General features: G+C 41.7%; 1 protein-coding gene across 4 annotated transcripts in view; it reads right to left on the bottom strand.

Moving 5' to 3' along the window:
• Tdrd3 (tudor domain containing 3) overlaps positions 1 to 11,458 on the bottom strand; it is a 113,650-nt gene extending 102,192 nt beyond the window's left edge. For 2 of the 4 annotated variants that reach the window (XM_070002881.1, XM_070002880.1), the window contains exon 1: positions 10,502 to 11,458. In XM_070002881.1, the coding sequence (XP_069858982.1) occupies positions 10,502 to 10,542 (41 nt within the window). In that variant the 5' untranslated portion in view covers positions 10,543 to 11,458. Of the gene's footprint in view, positions 1 to 8,411; positions 8,431 to 10,501 lie in introns of those variants that run through there. The other 2 variants (XM_070002882.1, XM_070002883.1) reach the window with 2 other exon arrangements.
• Positions 11,459 to 13,403: the final 1,945 nt, after the last annotated feature.

Raw genomic sequence — 13,403 nt, forward strand, 5'->3', positions numbered from 1 at the left:
CCACATTTTCTTGATCCATTCATCTACTGAGGGGCATCTGGGTTGGTTCCACATCTTAGCTATGGTAAATAATGCTGCAATAAACATAGTTGTGCTGGTAGCTTTAGTATGGTCTTGTGATCATTTGGGTAAATGCCCAAAAGTGGGATTGCTGGGTCATAGGGGAGCTTTATGTGAAGTCTTTTGGGGAACCTCCATACTGCTTTCCAAAGTGGTTGAACAAGTTTACACTCCCACCAACAATGCAGTAAGGTTCCCTTCTATCCTCATCCCCTCCAGCATCTGTTGTTGTTAGAGTTCTTGATTATAGCCATTCTCACTGGAGTGAGGTGGTATCTCAATGTTGTTTTGATTTGCATTTCTTTTATGGCTAGGGAGGTTGAGCATTTCTTCATGTGTCTATTGGCCATCCTTCTTTCCTCTTCAGAAAAGTTTCTCTTTAAGTCTTTAGCCCACTTATTTATTGGGCAGTTGTTTCTTTGAAGATTTGTTGTTGGGGGATTTAATTTGAGTTCCAGGTATATTTTAGATATGAGACCCTTGTCCGTTATATGGCTAGTGAAGATCTTCTCCCAATCTGTGGGCTTTCTATTGATCTTGCTAGCTATGTCCTTTGCCATGCAGAAGCTCTGCAATTTCATGCAATCCCATTTGTCCAACCTTTCTTTGATTTGTTGTGTTTATGGGTCTCTATTAAAAAATTTCAGCCTGTGCCAAGGAGACCTAAGATTTCTCCTATTTCATCCTGTAATGTTTTCAGAGTGTCTGCTTTGACTCCAAGGTCTTTGATCCATTTGGAGTTGATTCTGGTGCAGGATGATATATAAGGATCTAGCTTTAGTTTTCTACAAGTAGTTAACCAATTTTGCCAGCACCATTTACTGAAGAGGCTGTCTTTCTTCCATTCTATTTTTTTAGCTCCCTTATCAAAGATTAGATGGCTATAGGTCTGTAGGTTCATTTCTGGGTTTTCAATTCTATTCCATTGGTCCTAAGGTCTGTTTTTTTGCCAGTACCAAACTGTTTTGATTACTATGGCTTTGTAGTAGAGTTTGACATTTGGTATTGATATTCCTCCAGCACTTTGTGGTATTATTTTAAATATGTCCAATCTCATTACCTCAAACTTTTAAATGTAGTATATGATACTGTACTCTTTTTCATAATTCTAAATCCAGCTCTCAACTTAAACTCTCAATTTGTTAAGAAATTATGTCTAATTAAGGTGTCTTCCAATTGCTACAAAGCATAAAAGCTATGAAGTTTAATGAATCCAATTGCTGTGGATTTTAGCAAAAGAGCTAAAGATGTTTACACAAAGCTCAATGGGGTTGTCACTTTGCAATGTAAACAGGGTGCAAACACAAACAAAAACATTCAACTATCAGGGATGTTGGTATAGCCATCCTATTTTTAGTGTACATACATGAAATTTTTCATTACATTCAATTTTTAATTATCAAAGGAAAGACTAACTGGGTGCTGATGGCTCATGCCTATAATCCTAGTTACTCCAGAGGCTGAGATCTGAGGATCACAGTTCAAAGCCAGCCAAGACAAGAAAGTCTGTGAGACTTATCTCCAAATAACCACCAGAAAACCAGAAGTGGTACTGTGGCTCAAGTGATAGAGAGCTAGATTTGAGCAAAAGACCTCAGGGACAGCATGTTCAGGGACAGTTCCCAGGTCCTGAAGCACTACAAACAACAAAAGAAAAAAGAAAAAAAAACTCAGTATGTGCTTATAAAGACAACTGGTGAATATGCAATTAAATAAAATTGAAAACACAATAAAAACAAAGCAGCAACCAAAATACAGGAAAACACATACATCTTGCTCTTGCTCAACTTCAAAATGTAGTAACAGTACATTCAGATGGGGCCTGGTTACCCTACTACATCCATTTTCAAAAAACAAAACTGATAAAAGCAGTCAAACACAATCCTGGAGAAATCACATTTATTATGTATATGAATATGGTTATTTTTTTGGTTTTTCTCCCTCCAAAACATGTAGAAGCTTAACCCCAATTGTGAAGAAATAAAGAGTATAGAAACAATATGACTATGATAATTGAGTGTGAATTAAAGTTAGCAGGCTGGATGACCACATGATTGAATACTGGTAATTTTATAAGAAGGAAGAGGGGGAAAAAAAAAAAAAGAAGATACACAAATGCTCCTTTGCCATGCAATCAATTCCCTGTACCACCTCAGAATTCTACTACCAGCAAGGCCATCATCAGATGCAGATCCTCAAACTTGGACATTGAGAACTATGAGGTAAAATAAATTTAAAAACCTACCTACACTGTGATATTATATTATCAGTAACATGGAACATACCGAGGGAATTAACAGCCTCAAGAAAAAAGTCATAGCAAATCCTCTGGAGTTTCAGAAACCCCTACACGCCAACTTGGAATCTCAGTACACAGAAAAGGACATCTATACTTGACACTTTGAGGATGGGGACACTTCAGGGTCACTGAGAAAGCCTATTTTACCTGTTTTGTGTCCTAACCAGGAACCAGTTTGTAATTCACTGTTTAGAACCTAAAATTAACACAAGGACAACCTATGCTGAGCAGTAACCTCAGGTAAAAAGCCCCAGTGGGCTGGGATCCCTATTGAAGCTTACCACACTGCCTAGATGCCTACTTCTGTACATGGAAGGTCTGAGTATGAAGTACAATCTTTTCGTCCAAACCCCTTTCTGACCAACGACCCACACCTATAAGAAATTGTGAAATAATCAAAAACATCAAGTGTGTAAAGAAACAATTAGGACCTAGGAAAAGCTTCCGAAAAGTTTAAATTAATAGTTTTTAAGAACATATTTTAAATTTTATCCCTAATATAAAATACACTCAAGTGTGATCATTAAATATATTATCATTAAATATAGTTCACAGTAACTGAATACTATCAAGGTAGAAAATACAATAAACTGAGAGCACTTTCCATTATAGGTTATTTCTTCATAAAACTGCTCAAATTTTACATCATTTCAGAAATACACTTTTCAAAAAAATAGAAATTTCATGTTCCTTGAGACAAATTGATAAATATACTAACAGTAATGAAGATGATATTAACATTTATTTCATAGTCATGTGTCTGTGGTGTGCCTCACACCCTACTACACATTATGAATACTAAAAACTGTGGGAAAAAAAACTTGATCCTTCCCTTACAGAAGCTTACAAATCTATAAGGCATCAATCAAAATATTTTAACTCATTAGAAAAGCCAAATATTTATTTTTTTGGAACTAAAAATAGAATATATAGCCAAAAATTCCATTACCTTTATTACTTTATTGTAACTTAACTTTATTGACTTTCTGCACACAAACACATATCTACGTTCCTTTTTCCCCTCTCAAAACAAAGCTGAACTGAGTCAATTCTAGATCCATTATAAAACACTGGCCTAATTTATCAATATTCAGTAGTGTTTCCTATTAGGTATTTCACAGAACTCCCTTTATCATGTTCAAATGGGAGTTGGAGTAGGAACTGTCTCCCAGCCTTTAAGGCTGACAAAATCCTTTGGTACTTGTTGAGGCAGACACATATGCTTCTCATTGGCTATCAGTGGCCAAGTAATAATTTTGTACGGTCCCCACTCTTGGTACTCCTTAAGAATTTAATAAAATAAAAATGTTTATTCTTAACCTCTTCCCTCAGTATGAATAACAGATTGCACTCTGAAAAGTTACAGCTAATTTTTTTAATATTATATTTAGAGGTATATTATATTGGAGGGGAGGAATTTGTGGGAATTTTTTTTAATCTTCAGGTACCTAGATTTATAATTTTTCAAAATCATTGTGTCTCTTAGTACCAACTCAAGAAATTAATGATTTAACCACATAATCTTGGAACTCATAAAGATACGCCCATTTTCTCTCCTTATAAAAGCCAATAGTTTTATAATGCACTTTTTTTTCCCCTTCTCTGCCAGCTCCTTAAAGGCTACTTATGTTCTCTAAAATACTGAAATTTCTCAGTACTGGAAACTAACCTTTGAAACAAAGCTCAGTCCATGGATCATTACTGTTCTACAAAAATAAAATTCAAGCCAGATATGTAGACTCTAAATTTTCAATTAACCTCATTTTAAAAAAGGGAAGCCGGGCGCCAGTGGTTCACGCCTGTAATCCTAGCTACTCAGGAGGCTGAGATCTGAGGATCACAGTTCAAAGCTAGCCCGGGCAGGAAAGTCCGTGAGACTCTTATCTCCAATAAACCACTAGAAAACCAGAAATGGTGCTGTGCCTCAAACAGTAGAGCGCTCACCTTAAACTGAAGAGCGCAGGGACAGCGACAAAGCCCAGAGTTCAAGCCCCAGGACCGACCAAAAAAAAAAAAAAAGAGAGAGAGATGCAATAAACTAAATAATATGTTTTAACACAACATGTTGAAAATATTATTTCAATACATAATCAGTTTAAAAGCTAAGGTCCTTACATGCATTCAGATTTTTGTCCTAAGTCTTCCAAACCCAACATACATTTTCCATTTACAGCACATCTGAATTTCAACCACATACATTTTAAGTGTTTGGTACTCAAATGTGGCTATATGGTGTAGATCAGGAATGTTCCTCCAAAGGCTCCTGTGTTGAAGGCTTGGTACCCAATGCAGCTGTGTTCAGAGAGGGACTATTGGAAGTGACTGGATTATAAAGGCTCTGACTTAATCAATGGACAGAACCATAGATGAATCATAACTGGACAGGAGGTGATAGGAACTGTAGGTTGTGGGGCCTACCTGAAAGAAGTAAGTCACTGGGGCTGTGCCCTAGCAGTAGTGTGTGTGTGTGTGTGTGTGTGTGTGTGTGTGTGTGTGTGTGTGTGTGTGTGTGTGTGTGTGTGTGTGTGTGTGTGTGTGTGTGTGTGTGTGTGTGTGTGTGTGTGTGTGTGTGTGTGTCTACCTGAAAGAAGTGAAAGAAGTAAGTCACTGGGGCTGTGTGTGTGTGTGTGTGTGTGTGTGTGTGTGTGTGTGTGTGTGTGTGTGTGTGTGTGTGTGTGTGTGTGTGTGTGTGTGTGTGTGTGTGTGTGTCTACCTGAAAGAAGTGAAAGAAGTAAGTCACTGGGGCTGTGCCCTAGCAGTACTCTGTGTGTGTGTGTGTGTGTGTGTGTGTGTGTGTGTGTGTGTGCCCTAGCAGTACTGTGTGTGTGTGTGTGTCCCCTCTCCTCCCTCTCTCCCTCACTCTGCCTCTTTCCCTCACTCCCTTTCCTCCCTTTCTCCCTCTCCCCCTTCCTTGTTTTCCCTTCCCCTCTCTTCCCTCCTCCCTTTCCAGCCACAGGAAGGTTAGCAGGTTGGCTCCACTATGACCTCTGCCATCATATTCTGCCTCAGAACAGGCCCAGAAGCAACTGAGCCAACTGACATGAACTGAAATCTCTGAAACCATGTGTCAAAATGAACCCTGGTTGTTCAATTTGTTTTTCTTGGGCATTTTGCCACATTAATAGAAAGCTGACCAATACAGTGGCTAATTCCTACCATACTGAGCAGTATAGCTTTACATGATCTGATCCATGCCTTCGTTCAATAACCAGTTACCTTCAAATTTTTTATCTTGTATTTTCTTATGATTTCTTTTATTTCATAATGCCTGATCTTTTAAATGTCTCAATGGAAAATCATACATATCAAATAATAGCCAACTATGATTCTGGCCTAAACCCCCAAAATGTGAACATTTTCTAAATGTTCCCTATCTAAGTGAATTGTAATTATTTTAGGTATACAACTCTGAAAAGCAGACATGCACTTCCTGACACTTCCTTTGTCACTCCTAACACCTAACCCATGAAAGTTCTGTCCATTTTCCTAATTTCTCTCAAGTCAATGTACTACTCCCTATTGCAACCATCACCACCATTTTCTTCAGTCCAAGAATATTTCAAAATTGAACTTTGATGTCATCCTACCTTGTCCTCATATTCCCTGAGTAAAACTCTTCAACTGCTGTCTATTAACATAACTTTACACAAGTGTAAAAGGTCCAAGCAACACGACTTACTCCTAAGTACATCCCTGCCATATCTCACTACACTGACCTTCTCTGCTGCCCCAAAGCCACCATGATCTTCAGATCTTTATAATCACCATGCTCCCTACTGCCATGGAACCTTTGCAGGTGCTACTCTCTAATTTAGTCTATTTAATTTCCACTCATCCTCTAGCGCTCAACGGGACATTCTTTGATCCACATGAGGAGACCAAATTTCCCTTCCTAAGTGCACATGGAACAATGTCTTTTCTCTTACTGTATTTTAAAGATGAAAAGTGTTTTAATATGTAATAACTTTCTCTCCTTAAGACTACATCTGATTACACAAAACAAAATGTCTGCAAGAACGTAATGATCAGTGTGTGCTAATAAGAGTATTGATGAACTTGCCTTGTTTTCATCCCTAGACAAATACCAGACACAATACTAAGATACATACAACAAATGCTGCTTTTACCATATCAGTACTAAAGAAGGCTTTTCAGACTTCCCAAGTCTGAATTAATTGCTCAAATATGTTTTAACATCAACCTTACAAGAAAAAGATCAGCATATAACATGTTTACATTTGTCCTCTCTTGCATCATTATAGCCGCAAAATAAAAAGTATCTTGCATAAAGGAAACATAAGCATTTACTAGGCATATTTTGTTCATAGCTTATTGTACAGAATTATACAAATGTCTCTATTGACTTTATAAAGGTATCTCCCTTCAGTAATAGTACTGTACTGAAATGGGGGGAGGGAGTAGCTAGCTAGTCTCTAAAGGCTATACATGCAATACATGCAAGAAGTGAAGAGAAATAGAAAGAGAATAAGACTCATACAAGAATGAAATCCATAGAGGTAAGGTACAGGTTAGGTACACACTGGCATTCAGCCCTGAAGCATAATGCAATTCTTTTCTGCTCTTTATCTCTGATTTGACATTCTTCTTAATACTTTACATTATCACCCACACATTTCTTGCCATACTCTCTCCACTCTTCTTTGTTGTTCTACAGTTTCTCAAGTTTCTCTCAAAGGTTATGTTAAAATTTTGGCACTGTTGGGAGCACAATCTACTTCTAAAAATTACTTGGAAGTGTTCTTCAGCTACTTGGAGATGCTTCCTTTCATAAAAGGAGAATTTTTAGATTGATGGGACATAACTAACATAAGTCAAAATGCCACTATTATTCTTTTGTCAAAAGCAGAAAACATAAGCTAAAATAAATTGATGTTGTACTATTTTTATGGTTCTTGAAACATTACCATGCAATTTTTAGATGATTTAGCAAATGCTGCTATGTAAAAGAAGAAAATTATTTCAACATGCTGAGGTAGCAAGTTTCTTTTTATAACTTCTGAATGCTTGAAGCAGTCAAGTCTACAGGCAATTGGAACTAGATTTATAGTTCACACACACAAAAATCACTGCAAATTGCAACCTAAAATCTGAAAAGTTTAACAATATTCCCAAACACTTTTAGGAGTTTACAGTGTAAGTGGAAGCAATAAGAAAATATATAACAGGTTTTAAGGATATAAAGCCAAAATGTCAAATTACATCTGAACATTTTAATTTTTCAAACAATATAATCCTAGAAGACCATTACAAATGTTCACTGAAGAAAAAGAAAATATTTCAAAGAAGGGAAAAAAATCCAATATATATTCCTTAAATAATTAATAAAAGTACTTGGTTTCTTCTAGCTTTGTTCAACATCTAGAAGATATTACAATGGTTCCGGTCCTTTCCAAGAGTATTTATATCAAACTGCTAATGAAAAGGTATTTCATAATTCTGGATTTTTTAAATCTCTTATTTGTATACAAAGTCATATGCATTTATACACAGATATATTCTCTAAAGTAGGCTATATGCTGAGAAGGATTCTCAGTTTTGTTAGTACTAGGAAGCAAAAATATATATTGTGGGGCAATGAGGTAAAGGGAAGAAAGGTAGACAAATGGAGAGAGGAAGTGGGACCTCTCACAAGGGTGAACTCTACAGGATGCTATGTATGAAATAACCAGCAAAGAGTGGGGAAGGAGACATAGCTGGAGTGGTACAGCACCAGTCTAGAAAGCAAGCTGATCAGGTTTGAGGCCTGGAGTTCAAACCAGTATAGCTTTTAGAAAAGAAAAAGGACCATGATACTATATCCACATTATTTAAATTATTACCACTATACTGCAGAATTCCTTGAAATGTTTGACTTCAAATAGTTTGGGTACTATATGGACCATTCAGGAGAAGAAGAAAAAACAGATACAGGGTGAGGGACAGACTACCAGGGTGGCTACTACTAAATTTATATCTTAAAATACAGGTTTCTGTAGGGACAACGGAGCATCAGAGACTTAAGAAGGGGGAAAAAAATAACAACCTTCCAAACCTTTGAGATTCTGTATTTAAACTGCCATAAAGAAGCAGAAGATTGATGGAGAAAAGAATTCCTGCAAACACTTAAAACTTGCCATATGGAGTGGCAAGGCTATGATGTAACATCACTGGAGAGTTAGAACAATCTAACAAAGAGAGGAGAACTCTGACTGGCAGGTACATTCCAAGATCAACTATACCTTAACTTAATTGAGAACCTACAAAATAATATACACCCCCCTTAGCATTACAGACAGATACATAGAAAACTAGCTGGTTCCCCGCCTTCAAGGAGCTTTAGAGTCCAAAGCAGCCAAATTTAGTATAGGATTTGGATCCAAAAAAGACTAACGTTTCCAGGGTAAGTGGGGTTACACTGAAAAGCAGTCCAAGATTAAATTTACAAATAAAATCATATTGATTTAAAACACTAATGAACAGGGAAGAATTCAAGTAGAAGGGTGGTCCAATATCTTTCGAGATAGCCTGTGAGGTAAACAGAGACTCTGGTGAAAAGAACAAAACTAAAACTCAATGAGGTGCAATTGATACAACTTTTAACAATGGTGTTTTAAAAGATGAGTGGGAGGGGACAGAACTGGGGCGATAAATAACGCATAAAGTTTAAAAGCACTTAATCTAGAACCAGACTCCTTAGCCCACGTCAAACACCACCATTTCTCAGCTACATCCCTAGGAGGGAAGTTAATTTATTAATCCTTCGCACACATAGGATAATAAAAATGCCTGTAAAGCAACATCTCCAAAACCCAGGTGTGAGTCCTTCACTTTTCTGATCGGAAACCTTCTTCCCAAAATCAAATGCACCTCTTTGAGGCACGAGGGCCTCCCTCTGGAACGTTACTTTCCTTTTGGGTCATCTTAACTCTACACCCTTCGACCGTACCCAAGATCAAATGTCAGTCTGCAAAACAACACACACTTTCTAACGGTGCCCAAAGCCTTTTTTTCCCCCTCTTCATCATCTTCCAAAGCCCACTTCTCTAGGAAATTAACTCTCCGCCAGCACAGTACAGTTCACAAATCCCCTCCCCCCCTCCTCCCTCCTTTCCTTCCTCCTCCCCCCCCCTTTCCCCTTCCGCCTGTTCTTTTCTTGCTGTCCTGTTCCTACTCTCCAAGGTGGTAATTTCTGAAAGCCAGGTCAAATTTTTTCACTCCCTTTTTAAAACCTATCCATAAGTCCAACTGTCCCTATGTCCAACCGGGGGAGGGGGGAGGAGGAGGAGGAGGATCGCTTTGCTGAATTAAACTGGGTGTTTACAATAGTAATGGCCGCAGCAGATCCAGAAACTGTTTCATTTCGCGTTTTCTTTCATTGCTTTCAGACTTGAAAGCTTTAACATAAAGTCTCTTTTTTTTTTTTAATCAGAACGCCATTCTTCCAAGAAAAGTTGCACGGGGCAACCCTCCCATCCCACCCCCGACACACACACACACACTCACACACACACTCACACGCACGCACGCACGCACAAGTTGACAACGAGGCCATTTTCAGCTGCAGGAGTTGAGGCGTGCGGCGGAGGGCGGCTTCCCTCCGGTGCGCGCCCTCCTCGGTACCGAGGTGACCCGGGCGGCCGCCGCGGCGGCGGCGCGGGCCGGGCTCCGCTCTGCCTTCAACTTCCCGCCGGCCCCGCCGGCAGTGGCCGCCCCGCACCGCCGCCCTCGGTGCTCCAGTCCCACAGTCTCCTCCGGTCCCATAAGTCAGCGACACCCCAGGGGCTGCTGCGCGGCACGGAAAAGCCTGGCCCGGTTCTCCCGGGCGGCGCGGCTCGGGCCTTGGCGGCAACCTGCCTCTACAAAGCCCTTCCCCGCGGTCCCGATCTACTCCACTCGCCGGGCCCGCCGCCCGCCGCCTGGGCCCAGGCCGCAGCCGCCGCCCCGAAGGGAACCGGGAGGACTCGCTGGGGCTCCGCGTGGCGCCGGGGGCGGAGCCGGCCCCGGAGGGCCCAAGAGAAAGGCCTGGGGGCGGTAGGCGGCCTCCGCCTACCCCGACACGCACCCCACCACCCCGAGCCCCGACCCTCCCAGGGGCCCCGACCCGCGCCCGCGGCCCGGCCGCCGGCGGGACTCACCACTTACCAACCCGCCTGGGACAACGCCGCGCCGGGGGCCTCGGCCATGGTTAGCTGCTTAGGCCGGGGGGTGCCAGAGGGAGGTGGGGGGGCTGGAGTGAGGGTGGGGGGAGGCCTCCTAGTTGAGATTTATTTAAAAAAAAAAAAAAAGAAAAAAAGAAAGAAAAGAAAGAAAAAAGAAGAAAAAAAAACTCCTCTGGTCGGCTCTACAACTGGGCATGCTCCGTGCGGCGGGCGCTTCCGCGTGCGGGTTCCGCTCGCCGCGTTTTCCGAGCGACCGCAGGGGCCGGCCTGGTGTGGGCTGGGAGGGCTGCGGGGCGCCCCGGAGAGCGCGGCCGGGAGACGCGGTCCGGGATTGGGAGTCGGAGACGGTTTACTACACCCGGACTGCGCAGACTTTAGCCTCCCCACCGGAGGCTTCCTGGTGTTCTTGGGGCCACTTGTTTCAGAGTTGCACACCTGGGGAAACTAGTTGGAGAGGTTCTTTGTAGAAAGTCAGGTCCGCGCTTCCGGTCACCCGGAGAGGGCCGGGGAGCGCTAGAGTTTCAAGGGGGAGGAGGCTCGGGTCGGCGCTAACCAGGTCACGTTGGGTGCAGGACGACTCAGAGGTGTCCCCGGCCTTCTCGGCACGGGAGAAAAGTTTTCTTTGTTGTCAAGACTAGCTCCATTCACTTCGCCTTCCGGTCTGCCAAGACTTAGGAAGAATGCAGCTCGGGTGGTCCAGGGTCTTAGCCGCACACTGGAAGTGAATGGGCTGCGCTTTAGGAAACAGAGGAGAACCAGGCTGTGCTGTCCACGTGTGTTTTTCCGGTCGCCCTCCTGCCCGGCGATTCCATGCCCCAGTGTGGCCTTGCGACCTCGGCCTAAACCGCTACCAGGCCCGGTTCCCACGGCCCGGTAGGGACCGGCCTTCGCCGACACTCGGGAGGGCTGAAGCCCACCGCCGAAGCCCACGGCCGGTCCCCAAGTGAGCATGCGCGCCGACGTCGCCGCCGTGCGGCGCTGAGGACGCTCCAGTGTGATTGGACAGCCTGAACCCACTCCAGCCAATCAGAGAGGAGCAATCGGAAGACGATGCGGGCGGGAGATGCTACTGGAAAGTTTGTTAGTCCTTTCAGTCTTACATCTGTATGGCTACGTTGGGGCAGAGATATGGCTACGGTGGGGGAGAAGTGGCACCGTTTACTAGGTGCCAAGTTTCAGAGGCAAACTGTTAGAAAAACTCCATCTTCACCTCTCGCCAGAACTACTTAGGCTGAGTGATAAATATCATGGTCATGAGCACAAACTTGGAGCTGGGGACTGCGAGATTAGGCCAACTCCCAGGATTTTGAAAGAACTTGGTAGTTATGGAAGAAAAGGAGATAATTATTCTGAGTAGAGCTAAAATTCCCCAATACGGATTTTCTTATTTTAAAGTATTCCGTTTGCCTTTCCCAGAATTTCTACTTCTGCATTAGTGATTTTTTTTTTTGGATAAAGTACTATGAAATTTACTATCAGACACATGATTCCAAAAAAATGTAATCACTTTAAGAATCAGATGTAACTACATCCTGCTTACAATTTGGTGGTCACTGACGATGTTTAGGTCATTTATAGGCATAACTTATCCAGAAAGCAGTAATATACGTATGTATAGAAATATTATGTATTAATTATGTATATATTATGTATATGTCTGTCCAATATACTATTTTAAAGGCAAATAGACTCAATTTGCCAGTGATTTTTATCGGTTGTTAGCCCAATGAGCTCTCTTCCCATAACTTAGTACTCACCTTCCCCTCTCCACAGCTTGGCATGCTCCCTCCTAGGCAACACTAGGCCCATTTAGTAAAGGCAGTAAACAATCCAACCCCCCTTTGCCTTGAGATGGCACTCCTCTGGAGCAACTGCCAACAAATAAGGCAACAAGAGCCCCTTGGAGTGACCTTCAGGTCTGGGCAGCTGCAGGGTCCCTTATCTACTACTTGGGCAGCAGCCATAAATCTTGGTCTGCCATGATATAGCCCCTGGTCCTCACTTCCACACCAGGGGCTCTACCTCCTAGCCCCTTCTAGGCTCAGTAGGTTATCAAGGTCACCTCAGACAATAGCAGGCTTCTCTTCTCACTTCTCCCTTGTGAAAAGGGGTCTTGCCCACCCCTTTCCTAGCAACAAACCTTTCTTTGTTCTCAGTCCCTGGGTGTCTACGTGGTTTTCTGGCAGTCTAACATTATTAAATGTGCTCTTACCAGTTATTTACATCTTTCAATTAATATAACTTGTTCACTGACAAAATGATATATTATCTCAATCACCCGTTCCTCCCCAGATAAATAAAAGGCTTTACACATTTGTTTTCACATGCAGTGTAATAAGTTACCATTGCATCGCATTATGCTTAACTTCAATAAAGTGCACTATGAAGCACTGAATTCCCTGTTTCAATAGGAGTCTCCTGTTGGAAAAATTTGGAAGAATAAGAGCATCAGGAGTAAACATTGATAATACATTTAATAATGCCTGAGTTTGGAGTATCACTATAATTATACAAGAGAAACCTTTCCTTTCTGAAGAGTGCCAGATTATAAATGCAGAACAAATTATCACAATTTATTGAAGCTTACTAAGAGACACTAGATTAAAAAAACTTGTTTGCCAAATAAAGGAAGGAAGGCCAGAGAAAGATTTAATATGTGGCAGCCACAGCAAGACAGCATTTCAGTACATCTTCAGCACAATTCAGGATACAGACATGAGTTTTAGTTTTTTATATACAGAGAACTGAAGGTAGGAAGAGAGAAGTATGCAGAATAAACAGTTGTGGTCAAAATATGACATGCTTGATCATTGTTTCAGTCCTTGTATAGGAAAGAATGCTAGAGAAATAATTATCAGTCTTGGATTATTAGGATAAGCAAGTCA

The sequence above is a fragment of the Dipodomys merriami genome, unplaced genomic scaffold (assembly GCF_024711535.1).
Source record: "Dipodomys merriami isolate MVZ:Mamm:240054 unplaced genomic scaffold, mDipMer1.0.p SCAF_6, whole genome shotgun sequence".
NCBI classification, from domain to species: domain Eukaryota; kingdom Metazoa; phylum Chordata; class Mammalia; order Rodentia; family Heteromyidae; genus Dipodomys; species Dipodomys merriami.